The following is a 12,756-nucleotide window of genomic DNA, read 5'->3' as shown; positions in this document are numbered from 1 at the left end:
TGCTGGTAAAATGTATTTCCGATTCTTAAAGGGGACCATGCCTGAAATCAACTCCAAAAGAGGCCAGCAATGCTCATAACTAATAAACATCAAAGGGAAACATTCTTTTTCTTGTACTGCTTGCTGTAAAGTCACCCAAATTCCCACTTCAAAGTGGATCTGCCATGCTGCAGCGACAGGCATTCAGAACATGGCTCAGACGTGACGTACCAGCATTTCAATGAAACACAACAGAGAAGTGACCCTAAAACTACTGGAACCACATGGGCTAAGATGATGGTGACAAGATTTCAAGCTTCACACCCTGATCTCTTTTGCAGGGAGTCAGGGAGGACGTCCAGACCTGCAAGACCAGGAGATGGTTTGAAGATCCTCTCTGCAAGGTGTGGACTATTGGCAGAAGGAGGGAGCCAGGTGTCCGTGGGCAGCGATGCTCTGGTCCAGCAGGGCAAATCCTTCCTTCAGAAGTATTACTCAATGTGAAAACTATCCTATGCCCCAAAAAGTCAGTGGGGGAATTCCTTGTTATTCTCACTAACACCAGGATATTACCTTACATGTCCTAAAGCTTACCAAAAATCATTAGAAGTTTTCTCATTAAAAAGAATGAAAAAGGCAGAGCTTTTCCTATAGGCACTGTTGGCTTGTGATGTGTGAAACCCACGCTGCGGGGATTTAAACTCCATCCTTTCATAGCTTTCATTTGAGCTCATATTCACATATTCCCACGAGGCTCAGGATGATGAGAGGTAAGTACCTCGACTCCCCGACCAAGATTAATTGCACAGCTCTGAGGGGGGGCGGTTGGTGGCAACAAGTCCTGGATGAGAAGAAAATGATGGTGAATAGTCAGAGCAGAGTCTCCCACAACGCATTTGGTTGCAGAGCACAGCCCAGGCAGGGGCAGGGACTGGCTCTAGCAGATCCCACCAGCAAACCAGGCTGCATCCCTGCGGCCGCCTGCCCGCAGACGGAGGCAAAGTCTTCTGCTCCCCCCAGCACACACATGTGGCAGTCCCTGTGTGCTAAATGGCAATCCTAGCTGCAGTCAGCTCTCCCACCGAGACCCCGCGATGTTCCTCTCGGTCCTCCCCTTCCCTGCGACACTGTACTCGCTCAGCCCGTGCCTCTCCCCACACCTTGCCCCGGCAGGGGTAAGGACGCCGGGATCTCGTTGATGACAGCTTGCCTGCACGGGGCTGACAACAGCGGGGCTTTAGGTTTCTGCTCCCCAAAAATAACCTGGTTGCTCAAACAGAGCCCTCATCCTGCCTGCATAGCTGTTTATCGGCTGTTACTTTTGCCGGCTGTTCCGAGAAAAGCGACTCTTTTCTTTGATTTCCGTTTTATCACGCACAAACATCCCACCCAAATTTCTCTATGTCTCTCTCTTCTTTTTTTGGGTTTTGTATTTTTTTTTCTCAGTTACCACATAACAAAATGTTTCTCTTATATTAATTTTGTTACTCAGGCAAAGTAAACCATTGCTCCTCAGTATGTCGTATAAAAGCCAGAAATGGAGAGACTCAGTCATGCAGGGTTTTATTTAAACCATTTGTCTTGTGGTCAGAGTAGATTAAAGGCAGATCAGGTTGCCCTCGGAGCAACGCTGGGACAGTGAGAGTGAGAGATGTTGGCACTTGCTTCTTTAACCACATGCGGCTCGCGTGACTGCGGCTTCCTCCGGCCTCTCTGCGCCTTCTGTAAACGCATCTCCGTGCGGGAGCACCTGCGTGCACAGGGCAGGGGGGGGGGGGACGGACCCCAGCATGTCCCCACCCCCGGCACCTTTGGGGCACTTGTGGCGGGATGAGCCCCAGGGATGACCAGCACACACCAGGGATGGGCAGGGCGGGAGAAGGAGGTGGTGGGAGAGCACGTTCAGCGTTTCCCCATCCCTCCGCGTACCCAGGGGAACCTGCTGCGATTGCTGTCCTGCCTCATGCTGCTTATCTGCAGAAGGGTTACCGGGTCTGGGAGCATGAGGCGAGTACATGGAAGGTTTGGGGATGAAAATCCAAAGCCTCGCAGAATATCTGAAATAAAATACATGTGATGAACTGGCTGTTCTCTGCAGGCATGCCCCTGCTGGAGCAGAAAGATTGCAAAAGGATCCAGGCATGTTTTGTTTGATTTTAATAGTTGCTGTTACAGTGTCACCACCATGCACTCAGTGCAGACTTGGGGTTACGTGAAAGATGGTAAAAACGAAACCCATTGGAGGTCCCCCAGACCATGCTTTCACACTATGAAGTGGTCAGAGGTGACACCGAGTCCCCTCCTCTCCCCAGCTCAACCTCCTAGCAGCCCAAGCAAGGCTCCCTCCCCTGCCAGCACAGCCAGCCACGTGATCGCACCACGAAGCAGACTGGGAACTGATCTGGCTTTAAAATAACCCAGCAGCAAAGGAACATTTGGTTTAATTTTAAGGAGCATCATTTCCCTGATCTGGCTCTCGGCACGTGCCAGCGCTGGAGGAGCAGGAGCTGCAGGACGGGGAAGGAACCAGCAAGGGAAACACCTCAAGCTGCTATTGCTGCAGGTATTCACAGCCTCCCCGAGCTCCAGGAACAGTCATTTATTTAGAAATTAAATTAAGGGCTTTATTAGATCTAAACAAAACATTTACAGACCTGAGCCTTTCTTCTTTCTCCACCACACGGCAACTCTGACAGCAGATGGCCAGGGTCTCTTCTGGCTCTCTCACCAAAACATGAAGCACAAAACCACCAAAGTACTGTAAAAAGAGAGAACAAAAACAAAGCTTCAGGGTGAACTCCTGCAGATAGTCTTTCATGGCTACAAAGGACATTTCCAGGGGCTTGTACGTACACACACGTGTGTGTATATCTATATGTAGCACTAGGAGGCTGCCTAGCTAAGTCCAGGCAGTGCTCATGCCATGCACTGTAGATTTATGCAAAAAATTTCACCCAGATTTATCAATCCAGCAACTTGCACAAGCAATATGTTCCCCCGTATTAAAAAAATATGTTGAAGGCTTTGACTAACTGCCTCATCTTTCCGAATCCACCCTTTAGATCCAGGTAATGGGGCTGCAGGCTGGGATGCATTCTTCTAATGTCAAATCAACTCATTACCCTAATCCTCTGAGAAACAAAACCTGGCAGCCGTGCATGGATTTTTATTACAGATTACAACCCTTGTGATCAGTTAATCCAAGAAATTACTCAGTTCTTCCAGTTTATGAAGTCAAAATATGATTGCTCTTCAAAGAATGCAAACTTGTATGAATTAATCTCTTCATCAAGGGATATAATGGGTTTTTTACTAATTTTATACAGAAATATTGCCATGTGTGGGCTGCATAAATCTGTCTCACCCTGTTACTGGTTACTTTCCCCAGATGCTTTGAACTTTCACAAAAAGTTGCTTAACCAAAAAAAACACAACTGCCACATGTTGTAATTTCCTCTTTGGGGGCATCTGTTACTGTCTTTACAAAGGTTTTGCGAACTTTCCTAAGGATTTTTTCTCTATTCGTTGTTATTTCCCAGTATCTTTTACATTTGAGCCCAGAAAACAAAGCCGCTTGTTACTGTGTTTTCAGCACCTTCCCCATGCCCTGAAGGACACTGTTGCATAAACTCTGGTGATACTCATTGCTTAGTAAAGACGTTACATTTCCCAGCCCTTTGAACTTCATCAGACATGTTTTCCGATGTTTACTGGCTACCTGACTGTTTTCTCTTTCAAATTTCACTGGTGTCAAATTCAGGGAAGCAGGGGGGAAGGAGGGAGGAAAAACTTCCATAAGACAATAAATTAAAAAAAAAAAAAAAAAAAAAGACTAAAAGGTCACAGTGTGAAATTCACCTTTATGTTCTACTGCCCTTATGTTCCCCTTTGTGCTCGTCCTGACTTCAAAGGTGTTATTTTCGAAGCAGGTGAGTGGGACTTGGCCCGTGTTCTTGATGACAAACATTGACATTCCTTCGGTAACCTGTAAGCCCAGCACATCAGAAGTTTTGCTTAAGTTGCATCTATAAAATACGTCTGCAGAGGCACAAACAGCTTCTCTACTGTAAAAGGAGCAGACAAATGCCAAAATACATAAAGCAACAAGCAGAAGGCCACGAAGATCTCTGCTCTCTCAAGAACAGGGTCTTTGAGATGGAAATCTGTGAAATGTAGATGGGGGTAATGTGCACCACAAAGCAATGTGGGAGCACTTTGGGGAACATCCCCCCGCACCATCTGCAGCAAAAAGTGGCCATCTGGAAAATGGCCGGCTGTGCCCCGCCGTGGCGGTGGTCTGACATCTGACACGGGGAATGGAAACAGCGGTAATGTGGTCCTGATGCTCTTGGGGTCTCCAACGCGTGTCAGGAGCGCTGGAGGGATCGGGGTGGTGCGCTGGAGGAATGCTGCCTCCGTGTGAAACCGTCACCGTGAAAAATCACCCAGAAGTTCGTTTTGCAACGCAGAAGGATTTGGATGAGTGCTCCTGGGTTACAGCTGTATCCTCTCCTCACTGACCTGATGCATGCTGGTGCACGGAAACTGCTGCTCCTCTCCAGTATTCAGCAGTGCTGGCGGCTGAGTGATGCTCCACGGATCACCGCTCTGCTCTTTCCAGCCCAGAAACTTCTCCATTTTTGGGATAATAAGACAAGTTTGGCAGGAAGGGCACTAGCTGCATCTCCAGTAACCGCCGCTGCTCCTCAGGCTGACTTTAGGTACCTTCCTGCTTGTCCTCAGCCACCACGTGTGGAGGTGAGTCATGATGGGTTTCCAAACACTGCAGAGGTACAGAGATACGACACAAACAACCACACGCCCACGCAGCAAATCGGCTCAATTACTCCATCTCTTCAGCAGTTTGCATTAACGAAATGGTCTAAATAACCATATCTCTTTCTGGATCGTGGGGGCATGGGTGCCGTTTGGCAGCAACGTGCTGTTCCCCAAGAACATACGGAGCAGCTCAAGGAGCTCAAGCAAGCATCTTGACTCATTGTTTTCTAGCTACACTTGGGGATCTGTTTTACTGTGTGGCCTTCTAAAAGTTTATTTCTCTCCTGACTAATACGAGGAGTGAGTGAATGATTTTATTTGGCAGATATTGCTCATTTCTCCCATTGTTTTTTTTACTGGCTTTTTTTTTTTTTTTTTTTTTTTGTTGTTGTTTCTTTTATAAACCACAGATAAAATTAGCTGAGTTTGAATTTTGTTTTGCTTCTGCAGCTTAATTTTAAGTGGAAATCTCGTCATCGTTCCTCTCCCCTGAAGACAAGATACTGAGAGAGGAGTGTGAGTAAACCAGATCTTATAATCTCCTTCGTGCAGAGGAGATGTATCTCAGGTGGGCAGAGCACTGAGGTAACTGAGACAAAACATCAGCCTGAAAGTAAATGTTTGACTTTTCCTTTTAGCTTAGTTTTAAAGAAATCATAGAATCATACAATGGTTTGGGTTGGAAGGGACCTTAAAGATCATCTGGTTCCACCCCCCTGCCCTGGGCAGGGACCCCTCCCACCAGCCCAGGTTGCCCCCAGCCCCGTCCAGCCTGGGATGGACACCCACAGCTGCTCTGGGCAGCCTGTGCTGGTGTCCTGCCACCCTCACAGGGGAGAATTTCTTCCTACTATCTCATCTAAATCTCCCCTCTTTCAGCTTAAAACCGTTCCCCCTTGTCCTATCACTACACGGTGATACTACTAAATGGGAATTAATACTAAATCTGCTTTTTTTCATCATGGCTAAAGCAAATTTGGTCTAAAAGGTGGCATGATTCAACAGGAATTCCCTGTAACAGGAACGTCAGGGTGCAGCGCCTAAGTGGTACAAGAGGAGCAACTACGTGGTCCTTCCCTTCTTCTGTACACACCTACCTGAGCCACCACTTGCCCCATCCTACAACCAACTTCCCAACAGCTGGAGAGTAACAGAGGGATGGACCTACACTGGATGGAGCGTGAGCTGTCTGCCACCTTCTTTGTTTTTATTGCAGTGACTGATATGTCTGGGGTTTTCCCTGTTTCCCCATCAAGGCTTATGGGCATGCTTTGTGTTGTGTCTGATGTAGCTATTTAGGGCTTGGGGCGGGAATTACCAATAAGCCCAAAGGGAATCATTAGACATCCCCGTCTCCCATACAACTGGCCGTTCATTATAATTCTAGGCTTAGAACCTGTGGTAGTTCTGCTCTTGGAGTAATGCAATACACTGTCAGAATCGCAGCAGGACAGTTTTTCAAACACATCATTTCGTGGGATGCCAGCATGAAATTTGAAAAGGAAATGGGGAAAGAAAGGCCAGCCTAAGCTCCAGGAGCTCAGCACCTCCAGGAGTTGGGCCCTTCAGAAGCAATACCCTAGCAGTGGTCCCTGCCATCCTTCTCTTTTAATGATCCATTTGACTACAATTTGCAGAAGCAGACTGTAATATGATTAATCTTTGACTGTAAAGTAACTGCTGTGCTGCAGTGGCGTTGAGAAAAATATGCCTTCTGGAAAGTGCTTTGTCTTATAATACACTGCTCTTCTAATATGTATTCTAATAACAGTGTAAAGGGGAAAACCATTTGGACGGGTATGTTATTTCTCAGTGCTTCGTGTTGGAATTCATGTCACTGTAGAAGTTATTATTGTAATAAAAAGTAAAAATGAGTTCTCAAAATACACTCTAGCATATTATTCAGGACAGCCTGTAAGCAGAGCCTTAATGTTAAGCACATGCATGGATTGCTCTGAAGTCAAACCAAAGACTTTTGCTGCGAATAGGGATGGATTTAAGTTAGCTGTTTTCCTGACTCAGGACTCCACGCCGACCCTCCAGATAATATAAAAAGACAGACACAAACTCATGGGGAAAAAAAATCCTAATCATATTAAATCAGTGGTAAATTCCCCTTCACCATATTGCAGCCCAGACTTCAGCGCTAGTTTAGGACAGAGTAAATTACTGTATTTGTTTTTAGAAACATTTCTCTGCTAGCTGTGAAGCCAAGCATGCATGTGGTATTGTATTCATGTGCTCCTTGCCATCGCACAACACCCATTTCAAAAAGGATTCAACTCCATCTTTAGCATGCCGTTGATTTGCCTCTGCCATGGGTCTGTGAAGGTTGTTCCAGTCCCTCTTGCTCTGATGGTTAGAAAACTTCCCTGCTGCATCAGGGTCAGCTTTGCCTTCTCCCGTAGGTCACAGCTCCTCCCACTACTTGCAGGTTCACCCTGATGCTCCCGTATGTATTCCGAGCCTCTGTCGTACAGGGCTGAGCAAAACCGACCTCCCCGATTTTCCTGTTACAGGAGGAGTTCCATGTTCCAGTCATCTAACAGATCTTCTCTGAATCTGTTCTAGTTTAGTTTTTATTTTCTTGAACAGACTCACCGTACTGTTTTTTAGAGATGTCCTTATATAGACTTTGCACAATGACAGGACTATTCCTTTATCTCTCTTGGAAATAATTGGATGGACACGTTGAGAAATGAGTTTGCTCTATTCATCAGTGCATCATGTCGCAGTGTCCTTATTATGAAAGTGTAATGCTCCATCTCCTCCTTTCTGGTTTCCAGTTAATGAAATTGCTACTCAGCCTTAACTATGATTTTTTCACTGCTTGCACCTTACCATCCCACTGCTGCACCACTGCAGCTTACAAAGCCAGAACCTCAGCCTGAGATCTCTCTGTGCAAAAGAAACCTGGATAAACTCACTTGTATTCTAAAAATAATCTCAATTTTAAGACTGTAATAAATCATTTTGGAATGACACTTAAAATTTGCAGTAGGAAAAGTCAGGCTCACAGTGGGGTGTCCTGCTATTTCCCTACACATCTCGATCAATGATCAGATTCAAGCTGGAAAACTCTGCATGCAGAAAGCAGCATCAAGCACCGCGTTAGGCTTGCTGAGGATGGCTCATGCCATCGTTGCTCAAATATTCGTATCGGAGAAGGGAAGCTGTAATCCAGAGCCGTGCACACGCCGTGTCTTGTGCTGCCTGCTGCTACCCTGACAGCAAAACAGACTTCTGCTGCCGGCCGGGAGAGCTGCTCATCACCGAGACATGTAAATGGGACAGCGATTTTAACAGCATTGCAAGGCTGTTCATTTTATAGAGCATTTCAGATGTATAGGCATTCAATCAGGGTCTCTTGAGGTCTTTGTTTATGAGAATAAAGAAATATTTGCCTGGGTGTTGTAACTCAGCCCTCACCTCTGGGTTTACACATATTCCTGCAGGTTTCTGGGAGATTTCTCTGGTTTATGAAAGATTTATTGCATTATTTTCAGGCAGAGAAAAAAACCCAAATGCCTTATACTCCAGAAATACTAAGACCATAAGAGCCGCCCCACTGGGGCAGATGAGCTTTGACACCAGCACCCTGTCCCTGAGAGGTGGCTGCTGAGGTGGGGTCACACACAGTGACACGGTAGGGACGGCTCCCAAAACGCTCTGCCAGCCCCAGCGACCGGCAGCCTGGACACGTCCCAAGCAAGAGCATCGCCCCACGGTTCCTCGTGCAGGGGCTGCTCCATGCCCCAGCCACCCCCCAGCCCCACAGGGCTGTGGTTCCAGCCACAGCTCTCCTCACCTGATCCTGATAAACCAGGATGGGACGGTGGCTTCACTGTGGTCACGCACAAAACCAGAGGTGACCTGCAGGGAACACTGAAAATCCCTGACTTTTTCATAGAAACATAGAATGGTTTGGGTTGGAAGGGACCTTAAAGATCATCTGGTTCCACCCCCCCTGCCCTGGGCAGGGACCCCTCCCACCAGCCCAGGTTGCCCCCAGCCCCGTCCAGCCCGGCCTGGGACACTGCCAGGGATGGGGCACCCACAGCTGCTCTGGGCACCCTGTGCTGGTGTCCTGCCACCTTCACAGGGGAGGACTTCTCCCTACTATCTCATCTAAATCTCCCCTCTTTCAGCTTAAAACCGTTCCCCTTTGTCCTTTTACCATTACCCCTTGTCCTTCTTTATTTAAGGAGGAAATGTAGGAAAAGCAGAATATGTGGCGAATACAGTCTGAAACGCCAGGAGATGGAAATTCTGCAACTTAGGCTCAGGTTGTTCAGAAGATTTACAAAGTATAGTAGTAACTCATGCAAAGCATTTGAACAAACCCTCTGTATGGCATTTTTCATCAAAAAAAAACCCCAAACCAACCCCAAACAAGCACATATTGGAGTCAGCACAATGTATTTGATCTTTCATCTGGTTCGACTTCCATCATCCTGAATTCAGGGGAAAAAAATGTAGTACTTTGGAAAGATTTCCCAGCACTGAGGTTCTGTGAAGAGCATGCCCTACCGTGCAGGGATCTCTAGCAGAGGCAGCTGGTGCCACCTAGGCCGGGAAAGCTGTTCTGATAAAATTAGCAGGCAGCAGACAGATTTCTTTAATAAATAATAAAAAACAAAAAAGATAGACCCATGCAAACTAATTTAAGGCTTTGAGACTATATATGAATTAAAACATGTCATTACTAAAGACTGTTAACTGAGGTCATGAAACAGGGATGCAAAGTAGATGCGTGCCAGCCGTCGTTCTCCTGCTTTTTGCTTTTTATTTTTAAACATAGGTGGTTTTGTAATACTTCCCCAAGGGGTGAAACAAGCCCCTGCAGACCCATACCTACACATCTGGTGAAACCTGCCAAGACCACAGCTCTGCAAAATCCATAACCTGTGCCTGCTTTATCAGGAAATATAGTGTGTAATAACCCACGCTATTGCCAGTTAACATTATTCAGAGGTGGATTTCTCATCCTTTCCGTCTCTTCAAGATAGTTGCTCCTTATAAGAACTTACTCAGGCAAAAGTCAAGAGCGAAGCAGCCTTCCTTCCTATCATGCAACTTGTCATGATACTTGAAGGAATTTTAGGAAAGCAAACTGGCACTGAGCATCAGACTGATGGAGGCAGAGAGCTGCCAAGTTATTATTAAAGCATTTTGTTGTTATTTAATAGGAAGCGTCCCAGACATCTTAACAAATAGGAGTCCCTTGCGGCTATTTTGCACAGTATTTCTCAGATCCTGCGACTCAGCACTTTATCAACACAGCAATGATATAAAAAGTAAGACTCGAAGAGGCAACAAACAGTAGTTGCAGCAGATCAGAAGTGCTGGGTACACTTGTCAGGAAAGCCTTGGTGGGTCCTGTGGGAACCAGCGGAGCCCCCCGGGACCTCTGGGCTTGTCCTTTCCAACACAAAAGTATCCATCCCTCTGCCCAAAGACAAGATGCTGGATAAACAAGATAACGTATCTGTCTAAAGGAAGATTCCAGCCATGCTGGTGCATTTCCCATCTTCCTCATGGTGGCCATATGAGGGATGAAAACTGGTTTCACACCAGCATTTGCTGACAGCAAAATATAATGAAAAACATTTATATGAAACAATGTAGACCGCATACTAATTGGCATTTTATGTAACCACCCCGAAGATCATAAGATTTCAATTTAGCATAGCTAATCACGGCATCAATTGCGTTCCCCTGGAGCCACGCGTTACTCCGAGGGTGTACGGCTGCACTGCTGCCCTGCCGCTCCGAATCACGTCCGTGGATGTATGTTCTCCTCTTGTCAAACCCTTCAAAGCAAAACAAATACTGTGCACAGGAAGCCCGATGGTGGTGGCTGTGAAACAGGTCTTCTGGCTGAATCCCAAGAAAGGGAAAAAGAAGGAATTAAAATTTAGTCCATTGAACTCAGCCACCACAGACACGGCAGTAGCTGTTAGGAAGCCTGAAAGTTTCTTTAATCCTCTTCAAGGGCACCTGGGCCCTTTGGACTTTATATCTTGGGTAAGGGCATGTGAAGGAAGGCAAATGCAAGAGGACAGGAGGACATGTCTGTGGAGGACAGGAGGACACAGACATGTGGGCCTCCTGGCATCTTCTCCACCTGCTGTAGCTGTAGCTTTATGGCATCCCGGCCACCAGTCCAAGCTCACCCAGGATGTTTCTCCTGCAGCAATGAGCAGATGCCCCAAAATGAGATCTAAGCTGATGCTGTTAGTGTTAGGTCCGTATTTTCAAAAATACAGACCTTTTAAAATATCTAACCCGTTCTCTTGTTGGCTGGCCAGAAGGGCAAGCTCTCAGCTCTGGGCTCCATCCAGGGATGTGGTAGCTGCAGCAGCACCCGCGGCGTGTGAGACCCGTTGAGCTGGTGGTAGCTTGGTGGAAACCCTTGCTCAGTGGTTTGCACTACTTGCTAACATCCGATTTCTGGCATTACCTCAAGATCTGGGAATGGAAATGTTTGTACGCGCTGTGACTTGTAATGAAGCTTGCCAGACTGAGCATCTTGCTTCAGACCTGGAGCTCATCCCAATTTTGTCCGCAAGGTTAGCAAAAACTCATGATGGACCTCTTCTAGGGGTCTCTTTCTACCAAATATTTGTAAAGGAACCACACAGCAATGCTGGACTGAATGAAATTATTTCATATGCTGGTCATGACCTGCCGCCGCTCTTGTGCATGGATGTAAATAAAACCAGTTGCATCACCTGTCAGTTTTTAAACTTCTGAGTCATTTCTGTCTAAAACATCATTTTTGGCATAGTATATGGGGTGGTTTGTACCTTGAAAGGTTGGGGTTTTTTCTTTGCAGGAACCCCAGCTAATGTAAAACCCTTACTTTTAATAAGAACCAGGGGTTGGAAAAAGCAGCAGAGACAGTTTTGCTCCCTTTTGCAGGCTGGGGGGGGGGGGGGGGGGGGGGGCAATGCAGCAGTTTGGTCCCACTCATGGCTTCCCCATGCGTCAGCCTGCTCCTGCGGTTACCACACAGTTACCCCCAGCCCTGTTTGCTCCATGTCCTGAGAGCCAGAAGCAAAAAAAAAAAAAAAAAAAAAGGCAATGCAGAAAGTTCCAGTGGATTTCCTTTCTGCTGGCTTCTCAGAGCTCCGGCGTGGGGCTGCTCCGCTCCTCCTGCTCCCACCTGCCACAGACCTCCAAGGGAGCAGCAGCATCTCAAAGAGCCTGAAAAAAACAGAGCTGCATTTCACTTCCCACCTCTCCTCCCCCCCTGATCCAGTCCAAGGCATAAAAATACAACTAGTCACGCAAAAGAAACATTAGGAAAAAAAAAAGCCAAGAGCCAGCTGCAGCAGCAGCAGGGAGGAGAGGGTGCCGGAGCAAGTCCTGGGCTGCTCTGCAGGGCAAGTGTGTGGGCAGCCACCAGCACCGGCCAGAAAGTAGGTCCAAGGTAACCAGAGTTAAAAACAAACCCACCACGTCCCATGTCCCATGCCCGGGGTTGTTGTTTTCTCGTGTGAGGTTACTCAGGAAGTTTGCAGCAGGATATGCCGATGACCTCTGCTCGGGCAATCGCGTTAACACTTCACTTACCTTTTCTCCCACAATAAACGGCATGTTTCCTCCCTGGGAATCTGGCTTCGGCTGCGGGTTTCCTGTGCTGGGGAGAAGCTTAACCCTTTGGGATGTCCCCTGGCCCAGCCCCCCAGCACCCCATGGGCTGGTGGGGCTGGGGTTCATCCCATGGGCAGGTGGGAGGGTGCAGGTGGGGGCCCTTTGCTCCCCACCGAGGTCACCAGAGACAGAACAAGGTGGGATGGGGTCTCCTTGGAGGTGGTAGGGCTTGCGTGGAGAGGTTTGGGAAAAACAGAGAAAATAGAGGAAAAGAGAAAAAGGAAAAATGGAAGATGCCATCATAGGTTGATATTTCCAGGCAGAAAGCAAGCAGCATTTCAGCTGGGGGATGGAGGGAGATGAACATGTCCGAGCCCGTGGGGATAGGTTCACGTTAAC

The 12,756-nt window shown here is 47.3% G+C and overlaps 1 protein-coding gene across 2 annotated transcripts; it reads right to left on the bottom strand.

The window, feature by feature from the left end:
* Positions 1–702: 702 nt before the first annotated feature.
* LOC121086159 lies at positions 703–4,729 on the bottom strand. 2 transcript variants are annotated; one of them, XM_040590773.1, is made up of 4 exons: positions 4,501–4,729; positions 2,634–2,737; positions 1,909–2,036; positions 703–820 (listed from the first exon to the last, which is right to left on the bottom strand). In XM_040590773.1, the coding sequence occupies exons 1-4, from the start codon at positions 4,615–4,617 to the stop codon at positions 777–779; spliced, it is 393 nt and encodes a 130-aa protein (XP_040446707.1). In that variant the 5' UTR covers positions 4,618–4,729; the 3' UTR covers positions 703–776. The 2 variants fall into 2 exon arrangements, with proteins under 2 accessions (XP_040446707.1, XP_040445868.1); XM_040589934.1 differs by lacking the exon at positions 703–820 and having other exon boundaries at positions 1,527–2,036.
* Between the last annotated feature and the right edge of the window lie 8,027 nt (positions 4,730–12,756).

Source organism: Falco naumanni, chromosome 1 (assembly GCF_017639655.2).
Source record: "Falco naumanni isolate bFalNau1 chromosome 1, bFalNau1.pat, whole genome shotgun sequence".
NCBI classification, from domain to species: domain Eukaryota; kingdom Metazoa; phylum Chordata; class Aves; order Falconiformes; family Falconidae; genus Falco; species Falco naumanni.
Note: the sequence above shows the minus strand (reverse complement) of the source record. Positions and strands in the feature narration are given on the sequence as shown.